The sequence below is a fragment of the Odontesthes bonariensis genome, chromosome 7, assembly GCF_027942865.1.
Source record: "Odontesthes bonariensis isolate fOdoBon6 chromosome 7, fOdoBon6.hap1, whole genome shotgun sequence".
NCBI lineage: Eukaryota > Metazoa > Chordata > Actinopteri > Atheriniformes > Atherinopsidae > Odontesthes > Odontesthes bonariensis.
The window spans coordinates 7922408-7949772 of record NC_134512.1 but is presented as its reverse complement, the minus strand read 5'-3'; the positions used below and the strand labels follow the sequence as shown (position 1 = coordinate 7949772).

General features: G+C 41.1%; 1 protein-coding gene across 1 annotated transcript in view; it reads right to left on the bottom strand.

Moving 5' to 3' along the window:
* fanca (FA complementation group A) overlaps nucleotides 1–25651 on the bottom strand; it is a 42694-nt gene extending 17043 nt beyond the window's left edge. The window contains exons 1-20 of the mRNA XM_075469322.1: nucleotides 25419–25651; nucleotides 24622–24734; nucleotides 23420–23510; nucleotides 22049–22203; nucleotides 21274–21369; nucleotides 20229–20302; nucleotides 19137–19246; nucleotides 10397–10495; nucleotides 10246–10300; nucleotides 9135–9247; nucleotides 8522–8598; nucleotides 7856–7997; nucleotides 7532–7665; nucleotides 5760–5870; nucleotides 4886–4981; nucleotides 4639–4698; nucleotides 2455–2543; nucleotides 1580–1640; nucleotides 1418–1467; nucleotides 1253–1323 (exon numbers count right to left, since the gene is read on the bottom strand). Of these exons, the coding sequence (XP_075325437.1) occupies nucleotides 1253–1323; nucleotides 1418–1467; nucleotides 1580–1640; nucleotides 2455–2543; nucleotides 4639–4698; nucleotides 4886–4981; nucleotides 5760–5870; nucleotides 7532–7665; nucleotides 7856–7997; nucleotides 8522–8598; nucleotides 9135–9247; nucleotides 10246–10300; nucleotides 10397–10495; nucleotides 19137–19246; nucleotides 20229–20302; nucleotides 21274–21369; nucleotides 22049–22203; nucleotides 23420–23510; nucleotides 24622–24734; nucleotides 25419–25479 (1858 nt within the window). The 5' untranslated portion in view covers nucleotides 25480–25651. The remainder of the gene's footprint in view (nucleotides 1–1252; nucleotides 1324–1417; nucleotides 1468–1579; nucleotides 1641–2454; nucleotides 2544–4638; nucleotides 4699–4885; nucleotides 4982–5759; nucleotides 5871–7531; nucleotides 7666–7855; nucleotides 7998–8521; nucleotides 8599–9134; nucleotides 9248–10245; nucleotides 10301–10396; nucleotides 10496–19136; nucleotides 19247–20228; nucleotides 20303–21273; nucleotides 21370–22048; nucleotides 22204–23419; nucleotides 23511–24621; nucleotides 24735–25418) is intronic.
* Between the last annotated feature and the right edge of the window lie 1714 nt (nucleotides 25652–27365).

The window sequence follows — 27365 nt, the reverse complement described above, 5'->3', positions numbered from 1 at the left end:
TCTGACTGTGGTTCATGTAGGTGCAGCAAAAACATTGGTTGAAGTTGCATATAAACTGGACTGTGTAAGGACTATTGAACACATCCTTAGCAACTCACAGCAAACACCTTAACATTCAGCTCAGAAAATTACAGCATTGAAAGACTCTTTTGTTTCCTCAGTCCCAACACTTTTTAAATATGTTCCTATCATCACTTTAGATTAATGTTCAGGTTGCTTTATGTGTACCTCTGGGAAGATTTGTTTTGCAGCCAGACAAAAAACTAGTGCCATTATGACACACGACACATGTGATGCTGGTGGAATATAAAGCAGTCCAAAACATGTTAAAAAATTACAATAAAATGGTTCAAAGGCTCTGGATCCACAAATCAGGGCATATAAGAGAGAAAAAAGATGATTTAAAAAAACTTCACATATATAACCAGATCAAGATCTAATTTCAGACTTAAATAGATGAATAAGTGAGGCCACAAGAAGCAGCAGGAACAAAGCAGCTCAAAGAGGGAAGAAGCTAAAAATCCCTGCACATCAGATGGGAGTCTTTATTTAAAATAGATTGAGCTAATCGCTGTAACTGTCTCATATACAGTGACACTGGGTAAAGCTATGACTCACCAGTTTAAAATGAGCAAATATATATATTTTAAAAAAAGTTGACATTTCTCATTTTCAGCATGCCGTCTTTGAACTGCTTACAATTAAATGTAGAGTTTAAATGATTTGCCAAGTTACTGCACCGGGGGGCAGTCGGTGGCGTAGTGGGTTAAGCAGCCGCCCCATGTACAGAGGCTACAGTCCTCGCTGCAGCGGGCCCCAATTCGAGTCCCGCACCGGATGGCCCTTTGCTGCATGTCTTCCCCCTCTCTCTGACCCCTGCTTCCTGTCTCTTTTCACTGTCCTATATAATAATAAAGGCTAATAATAAAGTTAGATGAACTTCCATGTGCAACGTAAGTCATAGCTTCACTGCTTCCGTTTGTACAGAATACCGCAGTTATATGACGGTGGCTGCTGCAAAGCCAGCGACATTCTGCAGTGCTGATGGCTCGGTCACATCTGGATCTCTATAAATCCCATTAGTTCATCTCTGTACCTGTACTCATATCTATCAGACTTGTTGTAGTTGTGTGGTTTTTGCAGTTGTATCAATAAGATTTATAAATTACAGACAGAATAAGTGATAATCATGATAAATCGTTATCTGTGCTTGTATACAGTAGAATAAATGAGTGTTGTGAAGAATACCCACTATTCTGCTGCCTCTGTTTGAGACAGGACTCCACATAAGATGAATACTGCGCACCAGGGATCTTATTTGCTCTGCATACAGAAAACAACTGTCGTCACAGATTATCATTGCACTGATAACCACATCATTTATTCATATATACACACATATCTGATAATAACTCACTTTTTCAGAGCTTCTATGAAATTCATCCGAGCATCCGGTTTCACTGGAAGCTGTAATTGACGGACGGCAAAAGAAAGATTCATAGGTGTGTGATGCCACCAAAAACTGCCTCCCATCCGGAAATATGCAGAAAGATGACCAAAGAAAGGTGAAAATGCTCACCACTCTCGGCTTCAGCAGGGCAGAAAGGAATCGAGTCAAGAAATATGGTCTCCGGAAAATACTGTGAGAGGAAAACACAGGGTTTCTGATTTCTTTTTAAACTTACATTTACAAGATTACTGAAAGGAGTCTTGAGCTACGTGACATACTTCTGGGGTTATTTTGTCATCTTGAAGTTATTTTGATCTCTAAATGGTTGTGTTTGGTCTTTTGTGGTCACTTCATCTCACTCTGTATTTATTTGTGTCATGTTTTAGTTATTTTGTGTCTTATCGATCATCGCCACTTTGCTGTAGTTGTGCGTCACCCGTGTTTTTCTGCATTTTTTTTTGCTCTGTGTCTCATGCTCATTTTTATCATCTCTTTGTGGCTATTTCAGGTCAGTTTGCTCTTATTCTATCTCCCTTTGTGGTAATTTTTGTCTATTTGTTGTTATTTTGTGTCCTTCATAATTATGTGCCCTGAGATCATTTTTTGTCACTTTGACATTTTGGTTTACAGCTTTGGAGTATCTCCGAGGTCATTTTGGCCTTTTACAGCTGGTCTCATTGTGCTGTTTTGTGTTAATTTGCATTCATTTGTGTCACTTTATAGTTGATTTGTATGTTTGTGGTCACTTTGTTTCTCTTTATTGTCGCCGTGTCTGTTCTCTTTTCTTTTCGTGCCAACATGTGTGTCTGTGGTAGTTTGTAGTTTTCTGTATTTTTGTGGTTGATTTGTGTTTATTGCTGTTCTGTGTCTCCCTGTGGTGATCTAAGTGTCATTAAGAAATCTAACAATCACTTCCAGTAAGATCTCTGCACTGGGAACACGCTGGTTATTTGTCCCTGCGCGCCATGAATCTGCTGCAGATGTGCTAAAGTCTGATGTTTTACCTGGCCTCCATGACTGTGGCAGAGATTTTGCCGGTGCTCTGAAACAGAGACACTGCCTTCTCCACATCCTGTGCAGCCTGGCACTGAGGCTGCAGACAAAGAAACATTACAATCTTATTCATTCAGGATGCATCATTAAAGAAAAAACTACAGAATCTTACCCCGACATGGAGGATAATCCCATATACAGAAACAATAATAGTCTAATACAGTGCACAGTGAAAATGAGTACACCCCTGTTGAAAAGTAACATTTTGAACAATATTTTTTTTTTTTATGATTCACTGTTTTTTTATTTATGAACAAAATCCCAAGATGGGAAACAGGAGCATTACAAATCAATGATCAACACCCACCCACCCCACCCCAACCTTAGATACACATCACATGACCCATTAGGTCATAAGCGAAATAAAAGAAAAGAAAAAGTTAAGTTACAATTAACAGTAGTCAAGGCATGTATTTTTTACCTAATGCTATAATGACATCAAGTATCAAAATGTAGAAAGAGAAAAAATAAATAAATAAATAAATAAAAAATAAATAAATAAATCCAAATAAATTTAAAAAAAACACACAAAAGAAAGCATGTGAGACATCTCATTGTGCATGATTCGCCAGCAAGTCTGTAACCCCCTCTGCAGTTCTTTCCCACATTTGAACATTTTGAACAATATTTTAATACACACACAAGTTATTCCCAAAACGTGCATAGAGTAAGTTTAATACAACATCTGTTGAGCTTACAACAGAAAAGAAAGATCAATAATATAACTTAAATGACCTATTTGTCCATTTTTGTGAAATTATGCTGGTGCAAAAGTGAGTACACCCCTATGTTAAACTCCCTGAGAATGGGCCATGTTGGCCCGAAATGTCATGAAATGAAAAGGCATTAAAAGGGAGGTCATCGTTGTGCGTTTCATCCTTGCCTTACATTGAAATTTTACATTTTGAGTCTGCACCAGGCTAAAAGAGACGTGTGTGAGATTTGACTGAAATCCTATGGAGAGTATCATGATCTGCTTCAGTAGTCACAGTACATGTTGACAAGCATGTTTCTTTTGGTGAAATTCAGCTTCCTACTGTTGATGGCATCCATACAGCCCCAAACCATGTCACTCCCACTACTATGCTTGACTTTAAGCATGGGGCACTTTTCTTTGTACAAATCACTTTTTACCACCACACAGGCTTAACACCATCGAAAGCAAATTTGTTTATCATTGTCTCATCAGAGACAAACAAACTAAGGATATTGATTGCTGGAACCATGTCCTGTGATCTGATGACACCAAGATGAACAAATTTGCTTTAGATGGTGTCAAGCCTGTGTGGTGGTAAAAAGTGATTTGTACAAAGAAAAGTGCCCCATGCTTAAAGTCAAGCATAGTAGTGGGAGTGACATGGTTTGGGGCTGTATGGATGCCATCAACAGTAGGAAGCTGAATTTCACCAAAAGAAACATGCTTGTCAACATGTACTGTGACTACTGAAGCAGATCATGATACTCTCCATAGGATTTCAGTCAAATCTCACACGCGTCTCTTTTAGCCTGGTGCAGACTCAAAATGTAAAATTTCAATGTAAGGCAAGGATGAAACGCACAACGATGACCTCCCTTTTAATGCCTTTTCATTTCATGACATTTCGGGCCAACACGGCCCATTCTCAGGGAGTTTAACATAGGGGTGTACTCACTTTTGCACCAGCATAATTTCACAAAAATGGACAAATATGTCATTTAAGTTATATTATTGACCTTTCTTTTCTGTTGTAAGCTCAACAGATGTTGTATTAAACTTACTCTATGCACGTTTTGGGAATAACTTGTGTGTGTATTAAAATATTGTTCAAAATGTTACTTTTCAACAGGGGTGTACTCATTTTCACTGTGCACTGTAGTAATGTAGGGTCCACTCAGATTAAAACAACAAGCAAATCCTTCAACTTTTTTGGTTGGTTGGACTTTTTTATCCTTAAAACTTACTTAAATAATAAATAAATAGTGAACAAGCAGAATTACTACAAAGGTATTATTTACTATGATAATTGACTATGTTAATGGCTCCCATCTTGATAAGAAGCATACAGGCAACAAGCAAAGGACACTCTGAAAACGAACAATCTGCTCCTTAAATATCAAATATCTGTAGCTTGAAAAAATGTCCAGTTCACTGTTACCTGAAGTGATGCACCTGCACCGGAAACATCCTCATACAAACCCATGTCCTCCACTGACTCCTGCATGTACACACACACACACACACACACACACACACACAAAAACACACAATTATGGAAGGGAATTAGTCTTAAGATCCAGTCTAATCATTCTGTTTTATTACTGTTTTTAAAGAAAAAGAAAATGTAACAGTAACAATTCAATTATTTGGCTTCAGTCACGTCAGACTTTTCATTTTCTTTTTACCTTGAGGTCAGCCAGTCTGGTCTTAGCCAGAGACACGTACTCCATGAGGAGGCTCCGGTGTTTCACAGGCACATACGGAGGATGCAGGATGTGAACCTATCATGTGAAAATAACGGTCAGGTGTTAAACATCAGAGATGTGTTATTCCTGTGTGTTTCCAGTGTCTTCTTACAGCTTCAACCATGCTGAAAGTATTTATTATATAGTAACATATAATATATACAATATAAAGTACAGTCTGTTACACTGCAATTATCTATTAAACACAACATTTAGCACTAATGATTTAATTAATCTCAACAAAAATACATATTGCATGACATGTGCATTAAAAAACATTTTTTTAATGACAAAAATTAAACTTAAAACCCCCCAAAAACAGTCATGTATTTTCTTTTTATAACAGAGTTTAAAATGTTCTATAATTGTAATGTGAACAAATGCACAAATTCGTTCAACAAGCTTGGAAATTAAACACTAAATAAGTATTTTAGAGCATCTAATTCAACAAACAATGGTTGGTCTAGAACTCAGTAACTTAAGACTCTGTAAATGATCTAATTTTACCAGTCTGCATCGAAATAAACATGATGATGGCATTCATCCAAAGGTTTTGGTTGTTGTCATGGAGCTAAAACACTACTTTGGGATGTCTTTCATTTGAATTTAAATCGTTCTTTAGATAAATAAAGAAATATCAGCGTTAATATTCTTTAATATCTATGAGTTAAATATCTTCATGTCATGAAAAGTGTTAAAAAAAAAAAAAACTACACTATATGGTCTAACCTTGCATGCTTTTTTCATTCAGCCATTTGTTTATACATCCTGTAGATAAAGATAAAAATGAGGGTCAGAGACAGATGGAGGTCACCTTGAGGTACTGTGGGGGTTCAAAGGGCACCAGATCAGAGAGGAACTTCAGCAAGAACACCAGAGATTTCTTACTGCTGGCATGGAAGCCAGTGCCGCCACCAAAAGACATCTGAAATAGTAGAAAGGGGTAAGACTAGCAGTGAGAAATATGATGCCCTCGAGGCTTCCATCTGTCACTAAAATAGATAATCCCAGAGAAATTTCTCCATTTAAACCAATAACTATATGTCCAAAGATCTTATGACGGTATAAGAGAAATAAATATACAATTAAATCTACCAAATCTGTGCTTAAAAAGTATTTATGTCCGGTGCAAGCCACTTCCATCCATTTTCTAAACCTGCTTAAAGGGGAACTCCGGGGCATTTGAAGCGTGTTTCCATTGCTAGAGGTTGTCAAATAATGATAGTATGACACAGAGAGGTGCGTATCTGCGCTCCCTGTGTGAAGATCGCTCTGTCCGCACAGCATGTCATGCGAGGCTAATACGTGGTGGCTAAGGGGCAAGCGCTAACCCTTCCACGTAAAACAACAACTTGCACACTGCAGAAACGTCACACCACTTTATAACCCATCCGACAATAAAGTCACAAGCCTTACCATCAAAACCATATGCATGGTTCTCACATTACTGGCATGGGGACGTTACAAAACAACTTTATAAACAGCATATCACTCACCGGCTGGTTGTAGGCTCGCGCATGTGAAAGCCCAAAAGAGTCGATGGAGAATAATCCCATATACAAAACAATTATCTTCTCTAGAAAAACTGCGTTCAAGTATTTAAAACATTACAAGAATATTACTGGGCAAGTATTGTTGTAATGTTTTAAATACTTGAACGCAGTTTTTCTAGAGAATATAATTGTTTTGTATATGGGATTATTCTCCATCGACTCTTCTGGGCTTTCACATGCGCGAGCCTACAACCAGCCGGTGAGTGACATGCTGTTTATAAAGTTGTTTTGTAATGTCCCCATGCCAGTAATGTGAGAACCATGCATATGGTTTTGATGGTAAGGCTTGTGACTTTATTGTCGGATGGGTTATAAAGTGGTGTGACGTTTCTGCAGTGTGCAAGTTGTTGTTTTACGTGGAAGGGTTAGCGCTTGCCCCTTAGCCACCACGTATTAGCCTCGCATGACATGCTGTGCGGACAGAGCAATCTTCACACAGGGAGCGCAGATACGCACCTCTCTGTGTCATACTATCATTATTTGACAACCTCTAGCAATGGAAACACGCTTCAAATGCCCCGGAGTTCCCCTTTAATTCAATTCAGAGGAGCTGGAGCCTATCTCAGCTTCCTTTGGGTGAGAGGCGGAATACGCTCTGGACAGGTCACAGTTCACACAGAGACAAAAAACTTTTGCACACTCACTCCCAGGGTCAATTTAGAATCACCAATTAACCTAACGTGCATGTGCTTGGACGGCACGAAACTCCTTTATTTCACCAATACTCTAATACGAATCACCAGTACTATTACTCTGTGAGTTCATTTGCCTGTTGTTGTTATCGGGGGCTTTCTACACATGCATTGGCCCTGCCCCATTCACTCCCGTTATACGGGGATATATACGCGGCTCTCGAATGCTTTCAATAGCGTCCGAACGACTCCGAGTGACACCAAAATGTTATCAATGAGTAAATGAACGTATATACAGCTACAAATAAAGTTTAAAAGAACGTAACTTTCCCTTTAACATCTGGAAACAAAATTAAAAACGTGTCAAAAACTATCAAACTGAGCCAAAAAGCTGGTGAAACCTTGAACCAGTCGCTGTAGGAGGGGAAGATGCCGGGACCCTCCAGCGCTCCCTGACGAGCCAACAAGAAGGCAGTTATCAAGTTCTCTAGATCGTAGCCTTCAAATGTAGAGCTCAGCAGTCTGGACAGCAGCTCTGGCAGAGACAGACATAAATGTGTACATCTTAGTCTGATACACCTGTCTACTAAATAAAACATCTGCATGAAATTAGTTTAAATTTGGTGAAGTTTATGTTTTATAATTTCTCCTGAAAGCAGGAATTTGGCTGTTTTAATGCAGTAATACATGTACTCATAAACTGTAGGTGCTATCTATGTGTTTACCTCTTAGACTGAGCTGAGCAGACTGATAGTAAACCAGCAGAGTGGAGAGGAAGCACAGAACATGTTTCCAGTTGACCTCGTGGGTTTCCAAAACCTGCTGCAGGTGACCCAAAAGCTGCTTCACACTGGAGATCACCGCCAGCTTTTATAAAGAGACAAACAACACAGGCCAGCTTGTAAAATAAAGCATTTTATCACATAAAGAAAGTTCTTATAGCAGCATGAAAGGTTCTTTTTCCCACCAAAAAATAATAAAAGCGGAATAAATAGCTAATATTTTCATGTAAATAAAAAACTTCAATCTTTTTATTACATTTCATGGTACAAATGTCAAAGGTTCTGTGATATTTACATAAGTTGATTTATTCAGCATTAAATATAGAGATGTAAAAATGAGGTGGAAAGGTGGGACAGAAAGGGGTTCAAAGTTTAACTGTACTAAAGAAATAACCCGAGAAAACAGCGGTTCATATGAAGACACACCAGCCAACACTCAGCTGTTCGCCCACAGATTGTTATGAAACACAAAGCACAGTGACAGACTGAAATTAGAGCATATCATATGAGATATGAGGTAGGCAACAGTTTGATCTACTATGCATTTCTAAAGAGTCACTTTAATCTTTGCAACCTTATTAAGTAACATGGATTAAACAAATCATTTACCTTACGGAAAAGTGAGGTCAGCAAGCGGCTGGCTTTTGCATAGGTCCATTCGACCTGCAGGCTGATGGCATCTGACACTGAGGACATGAGATTTATTCCATCACATTAAAGACTGTAAACAGAGACTAAATGTAATATTACACCCGTTTTAAGGTCAGAAACAAACCATTTTACTTGATAAAGATATTCATAAGGATGGATAAGTAATATTGTTTTCGCTACTAAGTACATTTTTGATTTGATTATTAGTAAAATATCCCAGAAACTAGAATCTTTTCTAACCATTGAAGTTTTTTTAAAACTTAATCTGTTTTCTGGGACTCCAGTAATTATTTCTTATTAATCTGTTCTACTTCCAATTTGGATTTTAGGAACTTCCAAGCTCCTTTAGCTGGCTGTTTATATTCAGTGTTAGCTGAATATAAACCCGTAAAACAGCCTAACTTTTGGTTTATAACTGTAGAACATCTGTAATAAAATACAAAAAGAACTCACAAAAAATATCAAGACGCTTGAATCTGAACTTTCTGGCGACTTTTAAAGTTGCCAGATGAGTGCAAGCACTGACGTAAAGGATCAGGTAGAAAATTTGTTTCTAAATCTCTGTCTTTACCTGTAAGTCGTGGCTTGTAGGTGAGAGTCTGCGTTAGGGAGTGTGTGAAGAAACGCTGGAGGGCTTCTGCCGACGCTGAAACGCCACAAAGGGATGCATCAAACATCCGCATCCTGCAGGAAACACAAATGTTCTCACTGTTAGGGAAATACTCACGAAAATAGATCATCTACCGTTAAAACAAAAAGTGCTTTTATTGTGACATTTAACTACAGAAGATATATTTCAGTCTCTGAAATCTGTTAAAATGATCTCATCAATGCTCCACACAAAGGCTGCGACTGTAATACTGATTTAAACCAGCGTTTAAAGTGTCTGATCACGGGTGGCAGGCGTACTGTTGCAGCCTCTTCAGGAACAGAGAAGCATCGGGAATTTTTCATTTTAAACTCAGAGATCCGAGTTCACAGAGAACAGAAAAATCATCCAATGAGCTGCAATCGTGCTGGAATCAAGTTTTCATAAAATATGTGGTGAAGCTCCCAGAGGGCCACTAAACTGTTTTATCATCTGTCGTCTCACTCGTCTATCCGTGCAGTAAGGATGATGTCATCGTTATACTTACAGAAATCACCACCAAATAAGCCAAACTGCTGAAAAATGCAGATTCTGAATCTGTCCTTTGGATTATTTCGTACATATTCTACCCTAAACTGTGATCTCACGGCTGTTTAAAAATCCCTTTATTTGTCATTTACATTCACCAGCTTGTGAGAATAGAATGAATATGTTTGACCGATTCATCCAAGTTGTTTTATGTTCTTTATTTAACTTAATTTAAATCACTTGCAACTCACTAGAATGAAAACTGTATGGTTTGTCATCTTTTCATTCTTTAAATGTCTTTTTATGGCTGATGAGTCTTTCAACTCATATTACACAGCCAGAAGTATTTCTACATACAGCGTTTTCATTTCTACCTCCATGACGCGCATCTTATTTAATATTTATTATTCATACATAGTTTCTTTTATCTGCAATTCTTCTCAGGTTAGTGTGAATCTTGGTGGGTCAGTGTAACCCTTCACATCTCGACTTCACCATCTGATTCCTGCACGTTGAAATCTCAACAAGACCACACAAATAAGACAGAAAGAAAAAAAGACAGGACCACAGCTCAGCTCCTGTTCCAGCAGACTGCACGGTGTCCACGGTGTCCAAAAGCCCTGAAGAAGACACAGAAAACAGTAAAAACGGCTTATATGTGCATTAAAGCGCTTCGGTAAATCTCATCCACACAGATCAGAGACACGAAGACTCACAGAAGAGCATGTCGTCCAGCATCGAACAGCAGAGCAGGGAAATCTTCCTGTCTGCAGCTGTCGGATCAAACCCCGTTCCCACCAAGACGCCAACCACAGCTGAAATACAGGAGATCTTTTCTCAGCATAGTTGGTGTCAAACTGTACAAGTCTACAAACAGAGAGTGGCTGCACAAATTTAAACTGCATCTTGAGGTGTTCTTGGACAACTTTTACTCCCTAAAAGAGACATCAGAGGAAAACTAAAGCTTGTAGACACTCTGTCCCCTCTGGACTTAAAGTCCTCTGCCAGAGGGTCTACGTAGAGGCTCATATTTTAGTAAACGGAGAATGGCCTCGAGGGGCTTTAAAAGTCCATAAAGGTCTTAAATCAGTTCTAAAACACACTGGGAGCCAGTGCAAGGAGGCTAAAACAGGAGTAATGTACTCTCTTTTCTGGGTTCTTGTTAAAAGTCAGCTGAGTTGTGAACAACCTGGAGCCCATTGATGACCTTTTGATTAAGACTGGAGGCTGCTGCAATAGTGAAGCATGAGGAGACCAAAATGTGCAGTGAATGGTGGACTGAATAAGTAGCAACTGTGAAAGAATTTATATACTTTATATACTTATGTTACAGGTAGTATTATATACTCATAGTTACAGGTAATCTTATATACCCATGTTGCAGACAATCTTATATTCATGTAATGTGTGCTGTACCAAACACTGAACTTTGAATGACCAGACACTGAACTTAATTGCACTCTGTCTCTGTTTCAACAACACGATTGTCTCTGCTTTGCAAAAACATGATATTAATAGTATAATCTGCCCTGCAACTTGCAACCTGCGAACATCTGTGTCCTTATCTGTAAGTTTCATGCGTGGGATGCGCAGGCCTTACTGTGAGAAGGTCCTGTTGATTTACATTAAGCTACGTCATGTACCTCACGAGATTGCACTTTGCGCGCCAGACAGGAAATAACTCCTTTCTGTGTAACTTGTTTGTACCACTGTATAAAAGCTTGTGTGACGCGCCGTAACGGCAGAGATCTCTCCGTGTTCTGAATGAGCACGTATTTTAATAAATCAACTACCAAGGCACATAATGGACTTAGTTAATTTATTTGACTTAAGAAAGAAAGATTTTATTCCTCCACAATTCTGGTGTCAGAAGCGGGATCCTCGTACGCTCGTCGGGACCGGGAACCAGAGGCTGATCACCTAAAATCCTCAAACCTCAAATAGACCTTCGAGAGACGGGGACGGGAGTTCGCGGTCTCGATCAGCGGCGCAGGGATCCACGGACCACCCAAAATCTCTAAATTAACGGTGAGAAGTATATTACCTTTAACTAAAGTGCCTTTGTGGTTGATTTCGTGTATTATTATTTTGTTAATAATCAAGAACGGGTGTCGACATTAAAAGTCCCGTGAGATTATTCAGGAATGTACCAGGTTAAAACTTGCGAGATAAGCCCAATTCTTTGAGCAGTTTTACCATAACCTTGAGGTTATTCAGGAAAGGTACCAGGTTAAAACGAGCAAGATAAGCCCAATTCTTTGAGCTGTTTTAACATAACCGTAGGGTTATTCAGTTAAGTGCAGTCCCCAGGTTAGAACGTGCGAGATAAGCAAAATTCTTTGAGCAGGTTCAGTAAAATGGGGACTGAACAAAGTAAGTTTCAGGGTCCGAAGCCAGATACACCCATTATGGCGTGTATGAAAGCCAAGTATGGACCACAGTCATGCGAGTTCTTGTCTTATTGGGAACACCTGGGTTTTCCCGATGGAGGCTCGTTCAGTAAAACTCAACTGGCACAGTTGAGAAGAGCTCTAGAAAAAGAACAATTGTTTAAGAAAAAGAAACTCATGAGTAGAGATGTTGTGAAAGTTGAATGCATGAATAAATGTTTGCAAATGTAGGAACGGGAATGTGACGCGCGGGATTGAAAAAACACTCAGAAAGAAATGACCTCTCTTAAGAGTAAACCTAAAGAATCTGATAATACAAAAGGGTCTTTTTATCCATCTCTCCAGGGCTTGAGTGCGTCTCTGGCAACGGTCGATCTCCAGGACTCCTCAACTCCATTCCATCGACAACTCCCACCCCTCGAAGGTAATCCTGCCGGCCCTCCACTGTCGCCCGCTCCCTCCTCTTCCCCTGCACCCGACAGCTCCTCTGACCACCTTCGAGCCACCAGTGGACCAGGCACGCCGCCCAGCAATGGGTCTCCATCCTCTACCACCAAGGAGGGACTGTCGCAGTTATTCCAACCCCTCCCGGACTTTGCAAGCCCCATGGCAGATCGCCTCAGAAGTAGAACTAAACACTCTGGCCAGGTCCAACAGATGGCCATGATCCTAACACCCGCTTGGCTGATGTCCTGAAACATGCAAAACACTGCCAAAAGAGACTGAGAGAAAAATCAAATTCTGAAAAGACACGCCGCACCGATGCCAAACACCGGGTCAACCTTGCTCTCCTGCATCAGCCTGGCCCACCACGTGGTCAGGAGGGGGGACCATTCCCTGATCCACCTCCTTATCCACCCATGCGTCAATCAGCCAACTTGTCCCGGAACCAAGATGAATGTTTCTATTGTCATCAAGCTGGACACTGGGCCCAAGACTGCCCCAGGAGGCGGAATCAGAGGCGGGGACGTGGACGAGGAGGCGGTTACCAGCGTGTATCCTACTCATCCAATTCAGGCCGAGGCCGCCCTTTCCAGGGCCCCTCCCCTTCCGATTGAGAAGAAATGGAAATGGGTGGAGTCCGGGAGGTAGGCCCTGCTGGAGATTCTCCGCCCATGACAGATGATGACAGCTCTCCCCAGACTGCAGCTGAGGGAAGTGACACATACACACACACACACACACACTCTTCTCCTTTTCTCCCTCTGAACGTAGTGTTCTAAGTTTACCCTCGCTAACTATTCATGTTTGTGGTCACCCTGTTTCCTTTATTGTAGACACTGGTGCCACTTATTCTGTTATCACCACTTCTGCTCTGCCATATTCGCCTCCTTTATCTGAACGCATTGTTGTTTCTGTTGGAGCCTCTGGCTCACATGTTAGTGAACGCTCTACAGCCCCTCTATCAGTTACCTCCCCTTATTCCCCTGATTCAGTCCTTCATTCCTTTTTGTATTCACCTTGTTGCCCCTTCAACCTACTCGGTCGAGACTTGATTCTCAAATTTCAGATTAAACTTGTGCCCACACCCGACGGGGTTAAGCCCGTCCAAAGAAATGACTTCACCTACTCCATGATAAAGCAAACTCTCGCCTCTTCTCCGTCTCCGCCATTGTATATTTATCAGTGGTGGATCAATTTCTCTCAAGCCTCTTCTCTGGTCACCACTGCTCAAGACAGGCTTGGCCCAAGTGCTGAGTTTATGGCAGCTGCTGCTCTTCACTGTACTGCTAAAATCAGTGCCGAAGCATGTCCAGATTTTGAAGCTGAATTCTTTTCTGACCTTAATGATTCTCTTCTCACCAGCAACCTTTACTGGTCTGCGACGCGCTGTGCTCTGTCTGTATGTTTGTCTCCCACACAGTTGCAGTTCTACGAGATTCCTTTTAGTGAGCCCCATGTTTCCCTGGCTAAGGGTCCCACGGATCAGTGGCGAGACTTGGGCCCTTGGGTGAGGATGTGCAACGGCCTGACTGATTGGTGTCCTACCGTGTGCCCTCTTGTGCTTCACTCTCCCTCAGCTCGGGTCTACTGCACCTCACACCCACTCCATTTGTCCGCTCTCAGATCTGTGTATCTTTTGCAGACCTCATCACTCTCCACCCTTGTGTCTGCTCCTGCAGACTCTGATCCGGATCTCGATTCTGTCCCCTCCTGTGTTTGGGCTCAGTCCAAGTATGATGTTGGTTTAATAAAGAACTGTGAACCGCTTGTTGTCACCCCTAAATCATCTTTTCGCCCTAGACATGCCCAATACCCACTCAGCCCTGAGGCTGTGGCAGGAATTCGTCCAGTCTTTCTGTCTCTGCGCACTTCTGGTGTAATTCGCCTGTGTGATGACTCTCCTGTTAACACCCCCATCCTTCCTGTCAAGAAATACAGGCCCCCTCCTGCTCCACAGGAATGGAGGTTTGTTCAAGACTTGACTGCTGTTAATGCTGCTATTCATGCTCGTGCCCCATTGGTCCCTAATCCCTACACTTTATTGTCTAAAATTCCCCCTGACTCCTGTTGGTTCTCTGTGATTGACTTATCGAATGCATTTTTCAGTGTTCCTGTACATCCTGATTCTCAGTTTTGTTTGCTTTCCAGTTTGAAGGCCGCAGTTACACCTTTACTCGCATGCCACAGGGCTATGCTGAGTCACCTACAGTGTATAATGCCGCCTTGGCATCTTCCTTGTCCTCCTTGTCACTCAGCCCTGGCACCGCCCTGCTGCAATATGTTGATGACCTACTTATCTGCTCTCCAACTCAGGTGCAGTGTAAAGCTGACACCATTTCTCTTCTCCACCATCTTGCATCTGAAGGTCATAAGGTCAGTCGATCTAAAATGCAGTTTGTGCAACAAAAGGTCACGTTTCTTGGACACGTTTTGTCCAAAGAGGGCAAGTCTTTGTCTAAAAAACATACTGATGCGATTCAATCTGCACCCAGACCCGCTACTGCTAAGCAACTCCTTTCCTTCTTGGGTCTTTGTTCTTACTGTCGTGCCTTTGTACCAAATTACTCTGCTCGCGAACGTCCACTTCGTGTCCTCACTCATTCCACACGCAGCGGTTCTGTTCTGCAGTGGACCCCCCAAGCTGAGGCTGCCTTCACGGACCTCAAGCAGGCCCTCATGTCTCCCCCCATTCTTGGTCTCCCTGATCCTTCCAGACCTTTCACTCAAACTGTTGATGAACGTTCTGGTTGTAAGACATCTGTTCTTTTGCAGAAGCATGGTGACCTCCTGCGACCTGTTGCCTACTTCTCCAGCAAACTTGACCCTGTGGCTGCAGGCCTTCCTACCTGCCTACGTGCCGTTGCCGCAGCTGAAAAGGCCGTTTTAGCCTCTCGTGATATAGTGGGCTACGCCCCACTCACTCTTCTGGTTCCTCATGCGGTAACCCATATCTTACAAAAACATCGCACCTCTCACTTCTCTGTCTCTCGTTTCCTTCGTTATCACACCTGTTTGTTGGAAATGTCCAATTTGACTGTCAAGCGTTGTACTGGTCTCAATCCTGCTTCTCTTCTCCCTCTTCCCGATGATGGGACTCCCCATGACTGTTCTGCGGAATTGGCTCTGACCTGCACTCCCAGACCGGACCTGACTGACTCTCCCCTCTCAAATCCTGACCATGTTCTGTATGTTGACGGCTCTGCCTCCCGTGATTCCCATGGCACCAACAGGGCTGGCTATGCCGTATGTTCTGACCATGCAACACTCTCTTCTGGCTCTCTACCTTCCTCCTATTCGGCTCAGGCTGCTGAATTGGTCGCTCTAACTGAGGCCTGTCGCCTCTCTCGTGCTCTACGCGTCACTATTTACACTGATTCCAGGTATGCCTTTGGCGTCGTCCATGACTTTGGAGCACTTTGGAAGCTCCGCGGTTTCCTCAAATCAGATGGCAAACCTGTCCTTCACCATCATCTCATCGCTCAACTCCTTGACGCCATCCTTCTCCCATCTGAGGTTGCTGTTTGTAAATGTGCTGCTCATACTAATGCTACTGACTCTGTTTCTGCAGGAAATTCTCGAGCGGACCAGGCTGCCAAGGCAGCTTCCTAGCTTCCCCCACCTTCTCCCTTACCCTCACTGCTCTCTGTTCCCTCCTCTCCTCTCACAGACCTCCCGGCCCTACAATCATTGGCTTCACCCTCTGACAAGGCTGCCTGGCGTTCTGCTGGCGCTGTTTACTCATCCAATGGCTGGATTGGCCCTGATGGTAAACCCTGTCTTCCCTCTGCCTTGTTTCACCATTACGCCAAGTTGACACATGGGTTAGACCATGTGTCAAAAGGAGGTATGGTAAGAATGATGACAGAAAATTGGTTCACAAAAGGATTCTCACCAGTGGCACAACGCTACTGTGAAGCCTGCCTAACATGCGCCACACATAACACACACAAATCTCGACCTAATATCAGATCAGGCGCACACCAAGCCCCTACGGGACCTTTTGAACACATTATGATGGACTTCATCGAACTTACTCCTTCGCATGGTAAGAAATATTGCCTAGTTATGGTTGACATGTGGTCCAAATGGGTTGAAGCATTCCCCACTTCTCAGGCTGACGCATCATCAGTGGCTAGAGCACTATTGGGGGAAATCATTCCCAGATGGGGAATTCCTCGAATACTGTCTAGCGACAATGGTGCTCATTTTGCTAATCAGGCGATTACCCAGATTTCTAAATACCTTGGCATTGATGCTAGAAAACACTGAGCCTATCATCCTGCCAGTGGAGGTGCTGTGGAGAGAGAGAACGGAACATTAAAAAACAAACTAGCTAAATGTTGCCAGGAAACAGGACTTGCATGGCCAAAAGCACTTCCAATAGTTCTCATGTATATGAGAATGCGCAGGCGAACTAACAACAATCTCAGTCCCTTTGAAGTTCTGTTTGCAGGCCCTCCCCGGCTCGGCGTGGGACCTCCCAGGACTCCTCCTCCGGATTCTTCCCTGTGTGAAAGTGATGTGCTAACTTACTGTGTCAACCTGTCCAAAACTGTGGCAGACATTCGTTCACAGGTTGCTGCGGCGCTGCCCACCCCTGCTGACTCTGTCCTCCACAACCTGAATCCTGGAGACTGGATCCTCATTAAGCACTTCAGACGGAAGCAGTGGAACGCAAAGCGCTGGACTGGTCCCTTCCAAATCCTCCTCACAACGCAAACGGCTGTGAAAGTCGCCGAACGGGCCACTTGGATCCACGCATCGCATTGTCGGGCCGTCCCAGCCCTAAATCCTGCTCCACCCATCGCACCCTAACAAGATCAGTGTACGAATTGTGTGTGCACTGCAACGTGACGTGCCAAGTCACCACCTAACAAGATCAGTGTACGAATTGTGCGTACACTGCCACGTGACGTGCCAAGTCACCATCAGCCATGGGTTTTTCCGGAAAACTGTGTTGTTTAGGACTAGTGGCTTTAGCTGCTGTGTTAGTCATCCTGTTAGTCTCAATGTTTCTCCCTGCTAGACCTATCACAGCATTCTTCTATCTCCCCCTAGACCTATCCCTCCTACCAATTTCACCTCCACTCCCCCTAGCCATTTTCTCAGCAATTCTTGTGTTATGTGGTTGTTGTTGCATTCCATTCCTCAGGTCTCTCATCCAGCGCCTTATTACCACTGCCATCGGGGCAAATCACCCCCACCTCCCTTATCTCTCTCTACGTTCCTTTGTTCCCCCTCCCAAACCTCTTGCCTACTCTCTCTCTGATGACTCCGAATCAGAAGCCGTAGACACTGTTTAACTCTGCAGCCTTTATGATGTGATGTCTTAAACCTTTGGATGTGCCATCTCTGATGTTATTGCTGCATTTTTTTTTATATACATTCTTTGTTATGCATTTTATACTTTTATACATTCTTTGATACTACCTCTTTTTATATAAATTCATTCAGCTTGTGTTGATCCAGTAGGATCAAAAGTAGGGAAATGTGAAAGAATTTATATACTTTATATACTTATGTTACAGGTAGTATTATATACTCATAGTTACAGGTAATCTTATATACCCATGTTGCAGACAATCTTATATTCATGTAATGTGTGCTGTACCAAACACTGAACTTTGAATGACCAGACACTGAACTTAATTGCACTCTGTCTCTGTTTCAACAACACGATTGTCTCTGCTTTGCAAAAACATGATATTAATAGTATAATCTGCCCTGCAACTTGCAACCTGCGAACATCTGTGTCCTTATCTGTAAGTTTCATGCGTGGGATGCGCAGGCCTTACTGTGAGAAGGTCCTGTTGATTTACGTTAAGCTACGTCATGTACCTCACGAGATTGCGCTTCGCGCGCCAGACAGGAAATAACTCCTTTCTGTGTAACTTGTTTGTACCACTGTATAAAAGCTTGTGTGACGCGCCGTAACGGCAGAGATCTCTCCGTGTTCTGAATGAGCACGTATTTTAATAAATCAACTACCAAGGCACATAATGGACTTAATTTATTTGACTTAAGAAAGAAAGATTTTATTCCTCCACACAACTAACCACATTTTTTAAGAAAATAAAAATAAAACTTTTTATATTTTTGTTATATTTTCTTGAAAAGATGAAAATGTAATGCATTTGTTTGTCATTTATAGAAAAAGACGAGTTATCCGGCCTTTGGTTTGCTTCTTTAAAGGCAAATTAAATCGTATAGTTAGACTACGAGAAAATATAACGTGCATTTTTAAAGGTTTCTTACGTTTTAAAAATAAAAAAAAAATTTCTTTATTTTTATATTTTATGGTTGTTTTGTAATGGAGGCTTATTTCCACCTGGGTTCAAACATGTTGTACATGTGGTACTTTTAATGGTGGAGGATTAAAATGCTAAAATTCAGACATAAAAAAAGAGATTATGATGGGTTTTCCTGGTAGGGATACATTTAACAGCACACTTTTATCAGTCTGATTCAGTTGAAGCTGGTTTCCACGCTGAAATAAAACTCACTGTTTCCTGACAAACTGATGAAGTCTAAAGAAGATAAAGCAGTTTAAAATGTTCCAATAAGTTGTATGGCAGAGATGGCAACTATATCTAAAGTTGGGACGGGACATTTGTGAGCTTACTTGTCAACACTTTCTGCTGAACTCGTTTGGTCTCTTCTTCTCCCTGTGGCGGTGTCCAGCCACACAGAGCCTTCAGCTCAGGCACCAACCAAGATCTCACTCCTTCATCACTGAGAAGCAACAAAAGGGAAGAACTGAGAGGAGGTGGGTCCAGATCCTAAGTATTTTGAAAGGTGCCACTCTGCTTTGTTCTTCAGCACATTCAGTTTGAAATATAAGAATGAGCTCCGACATGATGAGAGCTGATTGAGGTGAGCTCAAATGTTCCAGAGGGGAACATCTTTGTTACGATTTCCGTGCCAGATACCTTGTAAATATGATGAAAGAGGAGGTAACAGGTAATCCTCCAAAGCATTCATGGTGAATGAATGCAGGTGTTGATAATAGTTTGAGCCACACTCTTTTCTGTTGGCCTGCGGGTTGCTTCCTAATCATAAATGTCAAAATTACACGTGGTATTGACATAAACACAGCAATCATTTTAGGTAGGTACTGAACCTGAACCTTATCCATCATTCTTGTACAGTAAGTAAAACCGGTTTCCAGCGCGCTCTGCTCAGCTGCACCTCCAGGGTATTTTCTGTTGTAAGAGTGCTCCTGTAGCAGAGAATCTCCCACTGTGGGAAGCATCTGTGAACAGCAGTTCAGACCTGATACTCAGACCAGAAATTCTCTGGTGTACATCTGTGAAAATGTGTCAGCAAAGGACAAAAGAGGTAAAGGTGAGGATAAAGAGCCTGACTTTCTTTGTGAATTAAATAAAATGGTTTTACTTTAATAGGGCCTTTTTTTTCCTCTGGGTTATATAAAAAATAAAACAAAGCACCTCACTCTTGCACCTTGGGACACTCATGGCATTCCACTGGACCCAAATAGATTCACATATATATATAAAGTTTAATGCTTTAATACTATAAATCAAGGAGCATTAACACGTCAGCATTTATATAAATTTCACAGATATTTCATCAGTTGCAAATAAGATTATAAATTTAAGACTCTGGACAAACTTTACAGCAGCTCACCAGCAAATAAATATCAAATAAATATTTAAAAACAACCTTCTGCAAGCACAAAATCAATGCTTCTTACCTCTCTACAATGTGCTTCAGGGTCAAGATGTTGTGAAAGTGAAGATGGTGCATCACCTCCAGTTTGGGAAGCCTCTGAAAAAGCAACAACATAATCCTTATTTAGTATAGGATTCAAGTTCAATTCAAGGCTGTTTAACACCACATAGAATATAAATGAATCCTCATTTGACCATCAGACTGTCCAGAGAGTGAAAGTATAATGGAAGAAAAAGCAGGGATCAAATCAACTGTAATTAATTATTTTGTATCTCAACCATTTCAATAGTTGGTTAATGCTTTAACTCTCCAAAACATTATGTATTCTGTGGTTTTATCTGCAAAATATGAAGATTTTCGTATCATATTATAGCTAACGACAGATTTTAAAATAAAAACACTTAAAAGTAATTTAAAGGTCTTAATATCTCCTAAAAAATACTTTCAAGACATGCAGAAACCCATTATAATCTACTTATTGGAGATAATGGTGTGGAGTGGAAACATTTCAGGTTTTCATTTTGATTTATATGCCAAGTTTCACAAAAAGATCTGAAGTCGCAGAGAAATTATCGGGGGTAAAGTGAGTGCACCTCTCTGCCTACAGTGGAGGCAGAATCAGAAATGAAACCATATCTGTGTGTAACAGAGTCGGCACAGTAGGAAACACCATAATCAGATGCCAACGTTGTTGTTCCACCTTTAATTCCACACTCTGAGGCCGCACTACAGCACCTCGATAGCAGCATAACAAGTGGGTCTTCTTGGCACCACTAAAGCGAACTCTCAAAGGGAAAAGTTCTGTAGCTAAATATGTAAATATGTGTTCAAAATAAAAGCGCAACATTTCTGCAGGTGGTTATCTTTCTTTGCGCTTGTGAAACATCACGTTTGGACGGCAACCTGCGGTTTCACTGACAAAAGTGACAAAAGGTCGCAAATGACGAGGAACAACTTTTGCTTCAACTCAGCTGGCTGAAAAATCTTAATGACAAATTATGCGCCAAGAAGCAAATTCTTTTACTTTGGACTTGTGTGCAGTTCAGAGCTCCAGCGTTGGCACAAACCTGATCTCCCCTGTACTCCTGCCAGAGCAGTTTGGGGCAGAGGGCTCCCTGTGACAGCAGTTCTCTGCTGGACTCCATCAGAACACACAGCTGGACCTGCAGAGGGAAGTTAGTGTGGGGATTCATTATTCAACATCTGCTCTGGGTGAACGCAATCTGCCTCTGCAGCTGAGACATGTTTAACCACAGAAACAATAATCCTCCTCACTGACACAGCAGGTGGTGGCGTCAGGAAGGTTAACCAGAAAATCTTAAGTCACTGTGACTTGTTATAAGCAGCAAACTCAATAACTCACTAATTCTAGTTTACATTATGACAGTTAAGTCAATGAACTTTGTTTTTATTGGTGTGTAATTACTGTTGTGGATGGCTTATACAGCAGCAACCTCAGTCAAACATTTTGATAAACAGAAATGATAAAAACAATAGTAAAAACACAGCAACACATGGGGTGGTCGGTGGCGTAGTGGGTTAAGCAGCCACCCAATGTACAGAGGCTACAGTCCTCGCTGCAGCTGGCCCTGGTTCGAGTCCCGCACCGGACGGCCCTGTGCTGCATGTCTTCCCCATCTCTCTGCCCCCTGCTTCCTGTCTCTCTCCAACTGTCTATCCATTAAAAGGCATAAAAAGCCCCAAAAAATATTTAAAAAAAAATAAAAAACACACAGCAACACAGAAGCCAGCGACACTTCAGGAAGTCTTCTTCGTCTTGATGCTTGAATGTTTTTCTTCAGTCCTCAAACTGGATTTTACCAGATTTTTGATCAAACTCACTCTCTGAGAGGATGTAAGCAACCGTCTCCTCCTGTTGTCCTCCTCCCTTTCTTCACTCTCCTCAGTGATCTCCTTCAGCCTCTCCAGCACCACCTTCACTGACAGCGCTGCGACCGAGACGCCCAGCTGTGCAGCCTGACGCCTCAGCTCACACGCTGTCCACAAAATAAATCAAAGCAGTGAATCTTTGTGAAACTTAATAAATATAAGGTTAATAAATTCAGCAGCTGACTTAAAGGAGACATTTTGTAAATCCCATTGAGTTCTATTGAAGACTGGATGTTCGTTGATATTACGTTGATAGCGGAAGTTTATCCATGGCTGTGAGGTGGCTAAGAAAATAGTTCGAGCATGAACGAGCTGCCAAATAAAACACGACAGAAGCAACTTTTCGCAACGAAATTTGATATGGATTACCAGTGCACACCAGTAACCACTCCGGTGAGTTGATGATTTTGAAAACGGACGTTTATGGTGCTTTTACGGACCTTTTTGGACATGCATATGACTTGCCATTCTGAAGCAGGTTGAGATTAATCAAAATTAGGCAAATACCGGAGACAGCAGTAAGATTAAAAAAAGCGGTGAGGGGGGTTCTAAAACATTGCAGACGACTCATAAAAGAGGCTTAATGTTGAAAATACCGCAGTTCTCTTTTAAATATGGAACTCAACGCTGCTCTTATGGCACATCAACTGCTTGATGTGTGAAGAATGAGCCGAATGCAAGAATAGTCTCTTATTCTGCTCCTACAAACTGTATGAATGTTTCAAGATGGATTCATCAGACTTAACTTCACCAATTTCATTTCAGACAAAGAATGTCACTGATGGTGCTGTTTCACTGTTAGAGTAATTAGTGCTCTTAAACTGTCTTAAATCACCTTCCCGTTCTGCTTCATTTCTTCATTTTTTGAGTACCAAACAAAAAAGGGGATTTTACACTCTGCCGTCAGAAATCAGCAGAAATAAACAGATGGCACTGAACAGTGTCAGAAGGAAAGAAAACTATCAGTTATGTTAGTTAATTAGTCAGCGAGGTGTCAACAAAGCAGCTGAACTGTGATGGAAATAAGGAGGGAATCGTTCAGGCTACATGAACCTCAGACGATGTTCTATCTACATTTGAAATTCTCTCTGTTCATTATTTGAACAGCAGCCCTCGAACACTCCTGAATTTCATTCATAATTAAAGAGAAAGTTGGTGCTTGCAACCAATTACTTTGTATCCCCCTCAAGTGTGCAGCGTGTGGACAAATCTGTTTCTTTGTTTGTTTCTTGCAGGTTCAGCGTGTCCAGCAGCAAGTGTCCCGGAGACAGATTTTAACACATGACCCGCATGTTTTTTTTACAGCTCCTCTCAAACACTTACCCAGAAGCGACCCTGAAATCTCAGAAGAGACGTCTTCAGTCCGTTTGTTCTCCTCATTTTGAGGGTGGTAAATACCACACGGGTCTGGACTCTATAAAAAGTGTGAAAAAGCATTACATCAAAGTAAAATAGCTTCCCTCAAGTGTATCACAGATTGTTTTTCACCTGCAAGCACTCCAATAGTAAGTAAGTAAAAATGTATCTTTATAGCTCTTTTCTCAGATAAAAATCACAAAGTGCTTGAATGTACAGTATGTTCTGGGAGAAACCGGACCCGATTGATGACGCATGACATGGAAGGGTCAGTCTTGAGATATATGGTATTAGGAGGTTTCTAAAAAGTTTATGACAAGATGTCAAGATGGCACCAAGATGTCTGGACTTTCCTTATAGAAATCAATGAGGAAGATAACACTTAAAGACAGACGTGTTGTTTTGGACGTACCTCAGGGTATAAATAAGACCATCTTACTTGAGCTCTATGACTCTGTGTACACAGTGTTAAAGAATATTCTCCACTAAAGACTCTTGCTTCCAGTCTCATCTACTTTGACTCTTGGCCCCGATGACAACAGAACGGCTGCCTTCCTTACAGTGCTTCACAATAAATCCCAAACATGAAATAAAGACGATCGACGATCAACGATTAAAAGACATCAAACCATCTCCAACTGAAAGCTTATCTCAATTTTAAAAAAAAATCTTAAATTGCTTTTTAAAGGAATAAAAACAAGAGAAGATCCAATAGTCGAGGTTAAATTATTTAAAAGGGACAATTCCCCCAATCTTATTTAATCAGCTATGGGGAACAGCTGGTGACGAGGTGATAGAACTGGAGGCACGTGTGCTCTTCTGTTGGTTCAAGTTAGGAGCCTGGCTGCTGAAGTTTGTACATCCTGAAGATGATCAAGCAATTTTTCATTCAGATGAGTGTGTATTACAGTAATCTAAATGAGAAGAAATAAAAAGGATCATTACCTCTAAATTAAACTTTGACAGCAGTCTTCTCAAAATTGAAATATTACCCAAGTGGAAAAGTTGTTTGGAGTCTAAATAGAGTCTCATATTCCTGATATTTGTGACATTTTTGTTGTTTAACACCTCATTCAGTCCACCAATCAATTTAAATTCAGCTTAACCTACAAAGATGGCAGTGTTTTTAGCTGACTGCGACACCACAGTACTTCTTCCACCTCACTTACCCCCATTTCCCTGATGAGGCTACAGAGGTTCTGATGCTGCTCCAACAGCTGGATCGCTGCTTCGTGCAGCTGCTGACCATCTTCCTGCTTTGGCTTCTTTACCACACGACCAGCTGAGACCAAACAAAAGAGAAAGATCAGAGCTAAGTCTCCAAACTGAATAACAGTTTGAGAAACAGTACAGGAATTATATACTTTGTACCAAAGCTGAGGCAAAACTGAGTCACTTTTCTAAACATTCTCAGGGCCTAAAGCCAGAGCTTTGGCTAGAAAACTACATGAGCGTAGTTGTTGATCATATAGGTGACTCTGGGGATGCATGCAGGGAAGATGATAACCTCAGAGAGGCCAGAAAGGAAAAAAAGATGATTTGATCATCTTAACTGGTCATCTTTTTGTCATTTCTGCTCTATTATATATCAATAAAGTCATTTTCCCTATGAAGTGATCCAAAAAGGCACTTTTTCCCCATTTTTCTGTGGGAAGACCTCAGAAAACAAAACCTGCGTTCATCTAGATTTACCATTAGTAGGTTTTCTCTGTTGGACAGCCATGTAATTATGAGTGTTTATCTGTAAAGGATAAAGCGCTGGTCTGCTCGAAAGCCAGCCATATGTGTAAGTGTTTATCTCAAGGTTGAACAGAAGTAACGTTACAAACTGCATATTTACTGACACAACACGCTTAGAATCGGAATGACACAGAAGACTAAAATATTCGTTGGTTATGTTAGATTTTGAGTGCATGTTTTCATTCACGTCAGTGTTTATATTTAGTTAAACTGTCCATTAACTCACCGAGGAGGCTCGACAGAGTCCTTTTATGAGTTACCAACTCATACGACGCACTCAAAGACATTTTTCTGTGGATGATCGCTAATCAAACGTCTCGAAAGGAAGTAAACTCTTTAAATAACACATTAGAAATGTTTTAAACACTAAACTGTGGTGAAATCACTGCTGTCAGCGTCTGGTTTGCGTGTTCAAGCGACAGCAGCAATGTTTTGGTTCATCCTGTCCTCCATGTTTCCTTCTCGCGCTTTTCTCTCTCATTGGTCCGTACTGCAACCAATCAGGACAGAGCATCCTCCTGTGGGACAAACAGAAACTATCCCAGAGTTTTAACGTTTATCATTGATGCAGTCTTTACGTTTAACTGATAAACATAAAAATTAAACGATAAATGTCTTTCTTTGTTTGGTTAACTTTACTTTTCTTGACTAGTTTGGGTTTTATTGTCGTGTCCAATGTATGATTTTATTCACTTAACTTTATGGTGTATTTTCTTGATTGTTAAACTTTTTTTATATCAATAATAATTTAATCTTTTTTACTCATGTCTCATCAATGTGATTTAACTGTATTTACCATATTCACTTGTTGTATCATTGAACATATTCTTTCAAATCATGACATGTTACACCCTTTCCTTTTAAAATGTCTTTTGCATTAATATCTATAATTTCTTTTATTCTTTAAAATCATCACATTTTGGGGGTTTTTTTTGGTGTGTTTCCGTGTCCAATTTGTCTTCCTTAGTAGTTTCTAAAGCACTCTGAAGTAAAGGATTTAACTACAATAATAAAACTTCTGCAGACTCTCTAATTATATGACATTCCCCAGTGGAGCAAATATGAATATCTCCTCTGATATATCTTGTAATTTTCCCATAATTTAAAACTTGATCGATAAGCAAATTTCTTTGTATATTTATTCATTCATTTTCCAAATTGTGGTGACCCAAAAAGTAGGTTACTCCCACGTGGCTCAGGTAGTTCAAATGAACTTGTGGGACAGCATTACAGTCAGGGACAATTAAAATGAAACCAAACCTGAACTTTTGTTGTGTAGCCTAATTCCTCTCCTTTGAAAAAGGGTGTGAGAACATGAGCATCAGTTTACGGCGCCCTGTTTTGTCATAGCTCTCTGCACCATTCGCCACATTGTCTTGGGAGTGCTCATGCCTGTGATTCATTATCTTATGTATTCCCCAGAGTGAAGGTGTAAAAAAGTAAGTGTGCTCACTGCAATATCTACTTACAGGATTAAACACAAAGCAACAGAGTAGTCTGGTAGGCCTTGAAAACAGGCTTTCTAAATTTCTAGAATAATCTTGACCCACACATAGAGGAAGCACATAATTAACTGAATGCCATGTTGGTATGTCGTTGTACAATGGGGGACCCAAATGCAGCCACATGTGCATAATGCAGTCAGATGCAGGACAAATGCATATTGTGGTAAAAAAAAAAAAAAAAAAAAATCAAAACAGGAAACTAGGAGCACTGCTGGGCAGGATGTCTAAAAGTGAAACTCAAAATGAATTAAAAGAATTAAATACAGAGAAACAGAGTCAGGGAACAAACAAGGCACAAATCAAGGCGAGAAACAATGATGAGAATATGACACACGGATCTAGCTGACCACAAAGGAAACCAGGAAGAACATGTACTGAGAAGAATAGTGACTAAGCAAACACAGGTGTGGCAGTCAGTAGCAGAACCCAGATTTGTAATATAGACAGGAAGTAAATTAAAAACAGAACATGAAAGGGGGGAAAACAGTAAAACAAGACGTAAAGTTAAACAAGGAAGGAAAACTGATTTTGAATTAAAAACAAGGTTGACTGGAATACAGAATACACGGAAATCCAAACAAACTTCCTCAACACTGAAATAAACACGTAAAGAACTTAGAAAAAAATACCAATTATTTTCCATTCATCACTTGAGCTAAATTAACAGT